Consider the following 13314-nt stretch of genomic DNA (forward strand, 5'->3'; position numbering starts at 1 on the left):
CTTTTATCCAAAGCTACTTTGTCATGCATACATTTTTTTGTATTTCGTATGTGTGATCCCGGGAATCGAACCCACTATCCTGGCGTTACAAGAGCTCATATTCAGAGTATATTCAGAGTCACGGGATGGCTATTTTGTGTCCACAAAACAGCACAGCCCACACAAATCCGAAAAGCTTCCCAAAATAACCATATCATGTGTCTCAGAAAGAGATCCGGCTCGAAGGACCAATGGCCTGCAGCACAGTTTGGGGGCTTGCTTCCCAAGCTGTAGGATTTTGTAGTATTTTAAGTAGATGGGAAGGCACTTAATCCAAAACAAGTTTGGAATATTGCTGCTGGCGATTACTGTTTTTATCTAATCTGCATAAATAATCGTCGCCTTCTCACAGACATAGTAAAAGCAAAGTTTGAGGACAGCAAATGTTGCCCATTATGGCTTGAGCGTTATGTCTTGACCATGACATTAGACTTGGACAGACATATACAATGCATTCAGAAAGTATTCATACCCCTTGACTTATTCCACATTTTGTTGTGTTACAGCTTGAATTCAAAATGTATTAAATATCTTATTTTTTTCCATCACCCATCTGTCACGGTTGTCGAAAGGAGAAGCGGACCAAAGTGCAGCGTGTGTGTCATTCCACATTTTATTTACACTGTGAAACTATGCAATACATAAATAAACTGAATGAAAAAAAAAAAAAAAACGTGACGCGGAGGTGAAACATATACTGACTCAAAGATAATCTCCACCCAAACCCAGGTGGGACAAACCCCAACTTAAATATGACCTCCAATTAGAGACAACGATGACCAGCTGCCTCTAATTGGAGATCATCCCAAACACAGCCAACATAGAAATACAATACTAGAACAACCCAACATAGAAATACAAAACTAGAACATAACAACATAGAAAAACTAAACTAGAAAACCCCCCTGTCACGCCCTGACCTACTCTACCATAGAAAATAACAGCTTACTATGGTCAGGACGTGACACCCATCTACCCACAATACCCCACAATGACAAATGGAAAACATGTTTAGAAATGTTAGCACATTTATTGAAAATTAAATACAGAAATATCTAATTTACAAAAGTATTCACACCCCTGAGTCAATCATTTAAAGAAGCACCTTTGACAGAGATTACCGATGTGAGTCTTTCTCGGTAAGTCAAAGAGCTTTCCACACCTAGATTGTACAACATTTGCCCATTATTCTTTTCAAAATTCTTGGTTGTTGATCATTGCTAGACAGACGTTCTCAGGTCTTGCCAAAGATACCCCATAATGACATTGCAAAAACAGGTTTTTGAAAATGTTTATTATGTATTAAACATGCATTTTTTTTTTTTTTTGAAATATCACATTTACATAAGTAATCAGACCTTCTACTCAGTAATTTGTTGAAGCACCTTTGGCTGCGATTACAGCCATGAGTCTTCTTGGGTATGATGCTACAGGCTTTGCACACCTGATTTGGGGGAGTTTCTCCCATTCTTCTCTGCAGATCCTCTCAAGCTCTGTCAGGTTTGATGGTGAGCGTCACGGACAATTCCGTCGACCTTATGGCTTGGTTTTTGATCTGACACGCACTGACAACTGTGGGACCTTATATAGGCAGGTGTGGGCCTTTCCATATCCTGTCCAATCAATTGAATTTACCACAGGTGGACTCCAATCAAGTTGTAGAAACATCTCAAGGATGATCAGTGGAAACAGGATGTACCTGAGCTCAATTTCAAGTCTCATAGTAAAGGGTCTGAATACTTATGTAAATACGGTCTTTCTGTTTTTTATTTTTAATACATTTACAAAAATGTCTAAAAACCTGTTTTCACTTTGTCATTATGAGGTATAGTGTGCAGATGGGGGAAAATATGATTTAATCCATTTAGAATAAGGCTGAAACATTATAAAATGTGGAAAAAGTCAAGGGGTCTGAATACTTTCCGAATGCACTGTAGATATAGACAGAATTAGACATAGATATTGACATCGAAATAGACATTGACATAGAAATAGACAGAAATAGACATAGAAATAGACAGAAATAGACATAGAAATAGACATTGACATAGAAATAGACAGAAATAGACATATAAGTATATATAGAAATAGACATAGAGAAAAAGACATAGAAACAGACATAGAAATAGACAGAAACAGACATAGAAATAGACATAGAGAAATAGACATAGAGAAATAGACATAGAAATAGCCATAGAAATAGACATAGCTATAGAAATAGGAATAGACATTGACATAGAAATCGACATATTTCAGGGAAATAGGGAAAGGGAAATAGACAGGGAGAAATAGGGAAATAGACAGAGAAATAGACATAGAGAAATAGACATAAACAGAGAGAAATAGACATAAACAGAGACATAGACAGACATGGACAGACATAGACATGGAGACATAGACATAGACATAAACAGAGACATAGACAGACATAGACATAGATGTTCAGTTGAAAAAGGTCATAGAGAGGAGATATGAGGCCGGTCAGTCACGTGATCGCTGTTCAGCTGCAGCTTGCAGTGAAAGGCTGATTGTTGGTTCGGTTGTTGTCAAGGATGGAGACGCTGCAGTCATCACTTGCAACGAGATGAGCAGCTGTCAGCCCCTTTGTGTCAGTCAGTTGAGTCTTGATTGCCTAAATTGTAGCAATCAGTTCCTTGATTAGTATGTTCCAAGCAACAGATGGAAGTTGGTTCTCGCAGATACTGAGACAACTAGCTATCTAGTGCATGATACAATGTAGAGCATAATAGCAAGATATTTGATGGCGGGAATGTGAAAGCTTAATTTACTGCAGTGGGCTAAATCAGGGTCACACAGAGTGTTTCTGGGTAGTCTTAAACAAATCTAAACATGGTTTATGTGCCTAAAAAAAATAAAAATACTTGTACTATGTCAGATATAGAGTTGAAATGTATTCAATTTTTGAGTTTGCATCCCAATATTACACTTTATATACGTCACAGAAGACTGAAATTTAACAAAACTGTTTTACATAGAAACACCGGAAGTTTTGCGTCTTTTTTAAAATAATGTTTATTCCTTATTAAATTATGAAAAATATTAGTAACATTCCACCCATGAGGCCACTAGATAATTTGACTGCAGGAAAGGGATACAGATGTCATCAAGCTGAATACTGAATATTTTTTTAAACATATCTGGGGTTTTTTTAGCGTCTGCAGATGACACGGTAACGTTGTAACTTACTGCCTACAATGTGAAAGCCTAAAGATGTCAGCACAGCGGGCGTATTTTGAATGTATCGTTCTCTTGCACATTGCAGCGTCTGCGGATAATGATCCAGCCCCCGATGATGGTGAAAGGAGAACGCCAGGAGAACGGTCCTGAGCAGACTGCAGCAGAAGCAGAGAACCTGGCCCCAGCCACCGAAGAGGCTTACATCTAAACCTTGTTACATCTAAACCCACGCCTCGAGGCAAACTCTCTGCAGAAAACAACGTAATCAAGGTGAAACGCAACCAAGGGATTCGTCTCAAATGGCACACAATTCCCTATGTAGTGCACTACTTTTGACCAGGACCAATATGGGTAGTGTTTCATATAGGTACTATTCCATATGGGCCCTGGTCAAAAGTAGTGCACTACATAGGGAAAAGTGTTCTATTTGAGATGCAAAAAAAATGACTTTGATGTCTGATATCTAATCACCTACCTCCAGGGGAAACATGTGACCAACCTGATTACAATTTTGTTTTCTTTTAATTTTTTTTATTTTATTTTATTTTTGTTGGTTTGTAAAAAAAAAAGTGAAACAGAAAGAAGAAAGTTAAAGTAGATTAACTAGCCAGATCAGAATGAAGGAAGGCTATGTTACAGGACACGCATTAGGTTATTGTCAACGGTTCTATTTCATATGCAAAACATTTTAGTCTTTCTGAAATTATTACCTAGAAAATTACTGTAATTTGAATTATAATTTAAATTTGGAGGCCCAATATGATTCAACACTACCTTGCTAATTTAAGATATTTACTTAATTAATCTATTAAAAATACAATTATTGTAAAAAGGTTATATATAGATTATAATTCATATGTTTGTATTTAAAAGAAATACAGAAAAAAGGAATGGAATGTGTTACAGTAAGTAGTCAAATAAATGCAAAACGAAAGATGCATAGTGGAATTGAATATTGACCAATTATAAGCAATGACCATTATGGGAAAGTGCAAACTGAAAGGCCAAATCTCCATTTCTATGTATATAATATTACCACTCCTTTCCAAGACCCTGCCATTTTTACCCCTATTTTACCCCTTACTTATTTTCCGGAACAACCTTTGAAAAGCACAAAGGCCAGTGTGGATCTCAAATCATCCCATTCGGTATGACTATTACAAAATGCAGATTAACATTACATACCAGAGACTGTTACAATTGTATCTTTGTTTTCTAAAGAACAATAACTTTTTTTTTTAAAGAATCATTTGTAGGATGTGTTCTATGTAAGAGTGAGATGGACCAAAATCATACGCATGTTAATAAACAACAACAACAACAAGATTATCAACCTATTGACAAGAGACATATCCTTCCCATCCCGTCAGATAACACAGTTACTATAATCATTATTATCACAGAAGCAGCATTTGAGCAGTGACTGCATGTCAATTCCTTCTAACAACACAGAGATACTGTTTAATGTCAAACTTGTTTGCCACATTAGTCCAGACCTCAGGAACAGTTGTGAAAAGTGACCAAATTATCTGACGAAACTACTGAGATGATAGCCAGTCGTCAGTTGTTAGTCAATCATTCTAGTCCTAGTCTGACTGTGCAGGTTTCCAATGTCAGGTTCTGAGAGAGAAGCGTTATAGATGGACCATAACCTAAATGGACCACAATCTAACCTGGTCTGAAACCATAGGCCAATATTACTACTGAAATTATACTTTTTTTTCCTTTTTTTTTTCTTGTTGAAAAGGAAACATTAATTATCAAGTTGTTTTTCAATAAATAAATATATACAGTACCAATCAAAACTTTAGACACACCTACTCATTCAAAGGTTTTTCTTTATTTTTACTATTTTCTACTTTGTATAATAATAGTGAAGACATCAAAACTATGAAGTAACACATATGGAATCATGTAGTAACCAAATTGAGATGATTTGGGAGGAGTTGGACCGCAGAGTGAAGGAAAAGAAGCCAACAAATGCTCAGCATATGTGGGAAACTGGTTGAGAGAATACCAAGGCAAAAGGGTGACTACTTATATATTTCTTTAACACTTTTTTGGTTACTACATGATTCCATATGTGTTATTTCATAGTTTTGATGTCTTCACTATTATTCTACAATGTAGAAAATAGTATAAATAAAGAAAAAAAAACTGAAATGAGTAGGTGTGTCCAAACTTTTGACTGTACTATATATATATTCATATACATATATAGACCGATTTATATAGTAATTCCACAAATGATCAAAGTTGTATTTCTATAAGGATAAAACTAGTTTGTTTCCTTGGCAGCTACAAATGACAAGGATCTGGTTTAAATGAGTCATTTTAGTCTCCGCAAAGATTATACAACTAAAATGTGCAATGAATAAGGTTCCCATTAATTTTGTATAAAGTTACTATACTGCAGTTTTCTGTCTTAAATGATGTTGTAAAACTCTACTGTGTTATACATGTAACTGTGAATGTCCATATGAGGTTTTTTTGTCTAAATGTTGAAAAAAAATCGGATATTATTTGCTGTTTTCTGCAATAATAGGATTAAGGATTATCTCAGAAACTAAAGCACATATCTTATATCTTATATTATATATATCTTTCTGAAATGTAAAAAAAATAATAGATACACTGTCTAGTCAAAGAATCTTGTTTTGTATATTTCTAACAGTTTCATGGGCCTAATGTAAAATATTCTATGTACAATATATAATACATGTCGTTAGATGGTGTTATATGAAAAAGCATGATTGCCATATATGTTATCTGCAGAAGTAAATAAAGAACTATAGATTATAACGTGTGCTTTTTATCATGTATACTTTCTTTATGGGGAAATATTTATATTTTTATATAAATATATATATATATATTTATATTTCAAACAAATTTATTTAAATCAGATTTAATATGTTATTAGATATAGATTTACAGAAAGTAAGTAGATACAGTATTTTATAAATCAGTAAAGGGCTTATGGCATGACACTGAGACCGGAGGACAGTATAGTAAACGCTTGACAGAATAACTGCATCGCTCACCTTAAAAGCACAGTGTACTGTAAAATGAGATCCATTAGACAATGTGCACCTATTGGGAACACGTCATTTGTATTTTAAATGACAGATTTTAGTTTCATCACAATGCCTGAACAATGGGATTCTTCTACGATGTGAAGAATGGAATACTGACTTTTTAATACACATTATAAATGAATATGATTTATATATTGTTAATCTCATCGTATTACCTATCCGTTGAATAATGAAATATTTTTTTTGTAAACATTAAATCATTTTGAGTGAGCACTAAATTTAGCAAGGGCACGACTTTTGTAGACTTGCTTTCACGTCTAATTTCTTAATAGTCCAAAATTACCATTGAAACAGCTCCTGCTTATTATTGAATGATCTTACAAGACTTGAGCAACCTTGACTTAATAACAAGATATGAATTCATTATTAATAATAAAGAACATCCATCCAAATGCACCATAGCCAGGGCTGGAATTGGGTGGGAGGACGGGGACAATTTATTTAGACATTTTAAGATGCTAGGTTTTTACATTGTTCCCTTACAAGCCTTTTCTCCAATTGTTTCCCTGAGAACATTACATTTTAGTCATTTAGCATTTAGCATATCCAGAGCGACTTACAGTCAGTACATTCATCTTCAGACAGCTAGGTGGACCAGTCATAGTCAGTACATTCATCTCCAGATAGCTAGGTGGACCAGTTATAGTCAGTACATTCATCTCCAGATAGCTAGGTGGACCAGTCATAGTCAGTACATTCATCTCCAGATAGCTAGGTGGACCAGTCATAGTCAGTACATTCATCTCCAGATAGCTAGGTGGACCAGTCATAGTCAGTACATTCATCTCCAGATAGCTAGGTGGACCAGTCATAGTCAGTACATTCATCTTCAGATAGCTAGGTGGACCAGTCATAGTCAGTACATTCGTCTCCAGATAGCTAGGTGGACCAGTCATAGTCAGTACATTCATCTCCAGATAGCTAGGTGGACCAGTCATAGTCAGTACATTCATCTACAGATAGCTAGGTGGACCAGTCAGTACATTCATCTCCAGATAGCTAGGTGGACCAGTCATAGTCAGTACATTCATCTCCAGATAGCTAGGTGAGACAACCACGTGTCACAATTGTAGCAACTACACATTTCCTCAATAAAAAAGTTATAAGCAAAGCTAATGGTTAAAGGCAACACCATTTTTGTATGTACTGTAACAGGTTAGCACAGGATGTACTGTAACAGGTTAGCACAGGATGTACTGTAACAGGTTAGCACAGGATGTACTGTAACAGGTTAGCACAGGATGTACTGTAACAGGTTAGCGCAGGATGTAGATTATGTACTGTAACAGGTTAGCACAGGATGTACTGTAACAGGTTAGCACAGGATGTACTGTAACAGGTTAGCACAGGATGTAGATTATGTACTGTAACAGGTCAGGGAAAGGGGTATGCCTAGTCAGTTGTACAACTGAATGCATAATAATAGTATAATAATAGTGATGACATCAAAACTTTGAAATAACACATATGGAATCATGTAGTAACCAAAAAAGTGCTGAACAAATCAGAATATATTTTATTTTTGAGATTCTTCTAAGTAGTCTCCCTTTGCCTTGATGACCACTTTGCACACTCTTGGCATTCTCTCAACCAGCTTCACCTGGAATGCATTTCAATTAACAGGTGTGCCTTCTTAAAAGTTAATTTGTGGAATTTCTTTCCTTCTTAATGCGTTTGAGCCAATCAGTTGTGTTGTGACAAGGTAGGGGTGGTATACAGAAGATAGCCCTATTTGGTAAAAGACCAAGTCCATATTATGTCAAGAACAGCTCAAATAAGCAAAGAGAAACAACAGTCCATCATTGCTTTAAGACATGAAGGTCAGTCAATATGGAACATTTCAAGAACTTTGATAGTTTCATCAACTTCAGTCGAAAAAACCATCGTGTGCTATGATGAAACTGGCTCTCATGAGGACCGCCACAGGAAAGGAAGATCCAGAGTTACTTCTGCTGCAGAGGATAGGTTAATTAGAGTTACCAGCCTCACAAATAAATGCTTCACAAAGTTCAAGTAACAGACACATCAATGTTCAGAGGAGACTGTGTGAATCAGGCCTTCATGGTCAAATTGCTGCGAAGAAACCACTACTAAAGGACACCAATAAGAAGAAGAGACTTGCTTGAGCCAAGAAACATGAGCAATGGACATTAGACCGATGGTCTTTGGTCTGGAGTCCAAATTGGCGATTTTTGGTTCCAACCACCGTGTCTTTGCGAGACGTAGAGGAGGTGAACGGATGATCTCCGCACGTGTATTTCCCACCGTGAAGCATGGAGGAGGAAGTGTTATGGTGCGGAGGTGCTTTGCTCGTGACACTGTCTGTGATTTATTTAGAATTCAAGGTACACTTAACCAGCATGGCTAGCACAGTATTCTGCTGCGATACACCATCCCATTTGGTTTGGGAAGAAATATAAAAAAAAAAAAAACCTTGAATGAGTAGGTGTTCGAAAACCTTTGACCGGTAGTGTAAGTGGTTAAACATTCATAAATACACATATGAACTCTGTGGCCATGGCTTAGTTACTATAATGTAGAATGAATCAGTGATTCACAGCCTTCGGGTGGAAGTCTCTTGCCAGTATGGCCTCTGTGTCCTCGTATTGGATTGGATTTCCTTACTCTGTGGTTCTGTATACTGTGTTATCAATATCCAACAGACGACAATTTGTTCAAATTATTCATAAAACATCTGGAGAGAATAAAATGTCACCAAAATATAATCTGGTGCACGGAAACTTTCACGTTACAGAGGGAAATCTTGTTTTCGGGTATTGCATGACTATCAGTCACTAGAACGCACAAATCTCAAATGCCAATTACTTCACAGCACTTTTTAACGGATTAGCAGTCTGTAAATTCCCTGTGATGTGCAGGGAAAGAGATTGCATTGAAATTAGTCTCTGATTAGGGGGTCCAAGACATGCAAAGCAGTGGCGGTGGATGACGCAGGCAGAGAGAGAGAGAGAGAGAGAGAAAGAGAGAGAGAAAGAGAGAGAGAGAGAGAGAGAGAGAGAGACTCTTAGGATTCATCAGCGTAGTGACAGTGACAGATTCAGTCTAGCGGAGGTAGTCTGCTCCAGACTAAAGGGGGCTAGCTAAATCTGTTTCCCTGCTCTCTCTCTGTTCTGCTCTCCTCTCGGCCCTGGCTGCCTGGAACAGCACTCTGTCTCTCTCTGCTCTCCTCTGCATAACAATAACACTGGATGACATGCTAGTAGACTAACACAGTCCAACACAGTCCAACATAGCCCAACACAGTCTAACACAGTCAACACATCTCTTATCTCTCCTCTCCACTCCTCTCTTCTCCTCTCCTCTCCCCTCCCCACTCCTCTCCTCTCCGAGACCATATAACTCACAGAATATGGCCTGATCTCTTTTTAGATGTGCATGAGAGGCTTTTTAGACTGTAAATACATTTGTACAGTACATCTAATACGATGAACATTAATCTTTCTGATTTAACATGAATTCGATTTTTAGTTTGAAAGAAAACAAATGGATTTATTTGAACGGACACGACCACACATTATATAGACATTACCCCACATACCCTACTACAGCTGTCTTTGTAAATAAGAATATGTTCTTAACTGACTTGCCTGGTTAAATAAATACATTTAAAGATAATGGGTTAAAGCAAAAAAATGATATTGACAAGATATTTGAGTGACCGCTCTAACAATGAAAATACATGTCCTAACAGATGGAAGGCAGGCGGAAGAAGGCAAGATCAGGTGGGACCATTCTAGTCAATGAGAGGGCAGATATGCGTATGAACAACAATATAAGGAAGTATTTATTTTTCTTAAATTGCTGAAATACCCAGAGGTCCATGAGCTGGTAGAGAACAGGGATGGCCATGGCCAGGCCTCCTAGCCCATTATAAAACACTTCTATTAGATCAAATAAGCTGGTAGAGAACAGGGACGGCCATGGCCAGGCCTCCTAGCCCATTATAAAACACTTCTATTAGATCAAATAAGCTGGTAGAGAACAGGGACGGCCATGGCCAGGCCTCCTAGCCCATTATAAAACACTTCTATTAGATCAAATGAGCCACACGTTGTAACAGTCTTCGTCGTCTGAAGAAGATGAATCATCGGACCAAAACGCAGCGTGGTAAGTGCTCATGATTATTTTAATAACTGAACACTAAAACAAAAATAACAAAGAGAATACTGAAACAGTTCCGTAAGGAGCAAACACTAAACAGAAATTAACTACCCACAAAAACCCTGTGAGAAAAGGCTACCTAAGTATGGTTCCCAATCAGAGACAACGATAGACAGCTGTCCCTGATTGAGAACCATAGCCGGCCAAAACAAAGAAATACCAAAACATAGAAAAAGGAACATAGAATGCCCACCCTAGTCACACCCTGGCCTAACCAAAATAGAGAATAAATCCTCTCTATGGCCAGGGCGTGACACACGTAGCAAATTAGCAATACATTTTTCTTGACCAAATTCAGCACTCTCTTATAGACCTCCATACAAAAATTCCTTGCGTCGTGGTTTTATTTTGTGGACATATTTTGGGCGGAGTAAACCATCTCGCTTCTCCTCTTCCTCTCTGGTTAAATGCAGACTCCTCTACTTACCTACAGTACCTACCTAACTACTACCAACCAACCTACCTATACCTATACTACATACTTACCATTATCTGTCCCCTGGAATATTACTGTGTCCACTAATAATCTATATATAATCTATTATAATAATCCTAATCTAATAGCCTAACAGTGAATGAGTGGCTAACCACCCGCCCTAGGAAAACGAATCTAGTCATCTCCTATTGACCTTTACTTTGTATAGCTATAAGGTCTCTCTCTCTCTCTCTCTCTCAATTCAATTCAATTCAATTCAATTTCAATGTAAGGGCGTAATTGGCATAGGAAACACAGCCAAAACAAGTGAAGTAGATAATAAACAAAAGTGAAAAAAATGATAAAAAATTAACAATAAACAAGACACTCAGAAAAGTTCCCAAAAAATTAAGACATTTCAAATGTCATATTATGTGCAAATAGTTACAAAAGGAAAGATAAATAAACATCAATATGGGTTGTATTTACATAGTGTTTGTTCTTCACTGGTTGACCTTTTCTTGTGGCAACAGGTCACAAATTTTATTGCTGTGATGACACACTGTGGTATTTCACCCAGTAGATATGGGAGTTTATTGGGTTTGTTTTCGAATTCTTTGTAGGTCTGTGTAATCTGAGGGAAATATGTGTCTCAAATTTTTTATTTATGTATTTATTTCACCTTTATTTAACCAGGTAGGCCAGTTGAGAACAAGTTCTCATTTACAATTGCGACCTGGCCAAGATAAAGCACAGCAGTGCGACAACAGCATATAAGCCATAGAGGCAAAATAGTTACAATTTTGCATTAACACTGGAGTGATGGATGTGCAGATGATGATGTGGAAGTAGAGATACTGGGGTGCAAAAGAGCAAGAGGATAAATAACAATATGGGGATGAGGTAGTTGGATGGGCTATTTACAGATTGGCTGTGTACAGGTACAGTGATCGGTGAGCTGCTCTGACAGCTGATGCTTAAAGTTAGAGAGGGAGATATAAGACTCCAGCTTCAGAGATTTTTGCAATTCGTTCCAGTCATTGGCAGCAGAGAACTGGAAGGAAAGGCGGCCAAAGGAAGTGTTGGCTTTGGGGATGACCAGTGAAATATACCTACTGGAGCGCGTGCTACGGGTGGGTGTTGCTATGGTGACCAGTGAGCTGAGATAAGGCGGGGCTTTACCTAGCAAAGACTTATAGATGACCTGGAGCCAGTGGGTTTGGCGACGAATATGTAGTGAGGGCCAGCCAACGAGAGCATACAGGTCGCAGTGGTGGGTAGTGTATGGGGCTTTGGTGACAAAACGGATGGCACTGTGATAGACTACATCCAGTTTGCTGAGCGTTGGAGGCTATTTTGTAAATGACATCGCCGAAGTCAAGGATTGGTAAGATAGTCAGTTTTACGAGGGTATGTTTGGCAGCATGAGTGGAGGAGGCTTTGTTGCGAAATAGAGAGCCAATTCTAGATTTAATTTTGGATTGGAGATGCTTATTGTGAGTCTGGAAGGAGATGCTAATATGATTATACATTTGGCAGGAGGTTAGGAAGTGCAGCTCAGTTTCCACCTCATTTTGTGGGCAGTGTGCACATTTTGTGGGCAGTCTGCCTACGGCGGCCTTTCTCAATAGCAAGGCTATGCTCAATGAGTCTTTACATAGTCAACGTTTTCCTTAATTTTGGCTCAGTCACAGTTGTCAGGTATTCTGCCGCTGTGTACTCTCTGTTTAGGGCCAAATAGCATTCTAGTTTGCTCTGTTTTTTGTTGTTGTGTAAATTCTTTCCAATTTGTTAATGTGTCTCTCTCTCTCACACACACTCTCTCGTTCTCTCTCTCTCTCTTTCTCTCACACACACACACACACACACACACACACACACACACACACACACACACACACACACACACACACACACACACACACACACACACTCTCTCGTTCTCTCTCTCTCTCTCTCTTTCTCTCACACACACACACACACACACACACACACACACACACACACACACACACACACACACACACACACACACACACACACACTCTGTCACGTTATCCAAGATAGCAGGAAAGGGGTAAAGTCAGGCGCAGGAGACTGAGGTCTGTTGAACAGACGTTTAATAATCCACAGAGAAATATTCCGCAACAAGGCAGGGTGCACAGTCAAGATAGACAGGAGGACAGCTCCAAAATCCAAACTGACGGGGCGCAGCCCGGCAACCCTAATACCTAACAAGATACAAGGCGTAACACAATACATGAAAAAATCCTGCCCACCACATAAAACATGACAAGCAACAATCCCACACGAATCCCAAACGAAACGGACAAACTATATACCCCCCACTAATGACTAACAAGGAACAGGTGCAGACTAAAA

At 38.1% G+C, this 13314-nt stretch overlaps 1 protein-coding gene across 1 annotated transcript in view; it reads left to right on the forward strand.

Moving 5' to 3' along the window:
- slc6a1b (solute carrier family 6 member 1b) overlaps positions 1–6039 on the forward strand; it is a 96274-nt gene extending 90235 nt beyond the window's left edge. Inside the window, exon 15 of the mRNA XM_014168363.3 lies at positions 3323–6039. Coding sequence (XP_014023838.1) covers positions 3323–3445 — 123 coding nt within the window. The 3' untranslated portion in view covers positions 3446–6039. The remainder of the gene's footprint in view (positions 1–3322) is intronic.
- Positions 6040–13314: the final 7275 nt, after the last annotated feature.

Source organism: Salmo salar, chromosome 22 (assembly GCF_965601325.2).
Source record: "Salmo salar chromosome 22, fSalSal1, whole genome shotgun sequence".
NCBI classification, from domain to species: Eukaryota; Metazoa; Chordata; class Actinopteri; order Salmoniformes; family Salmonidae; genus Salmo; species Salmo salar.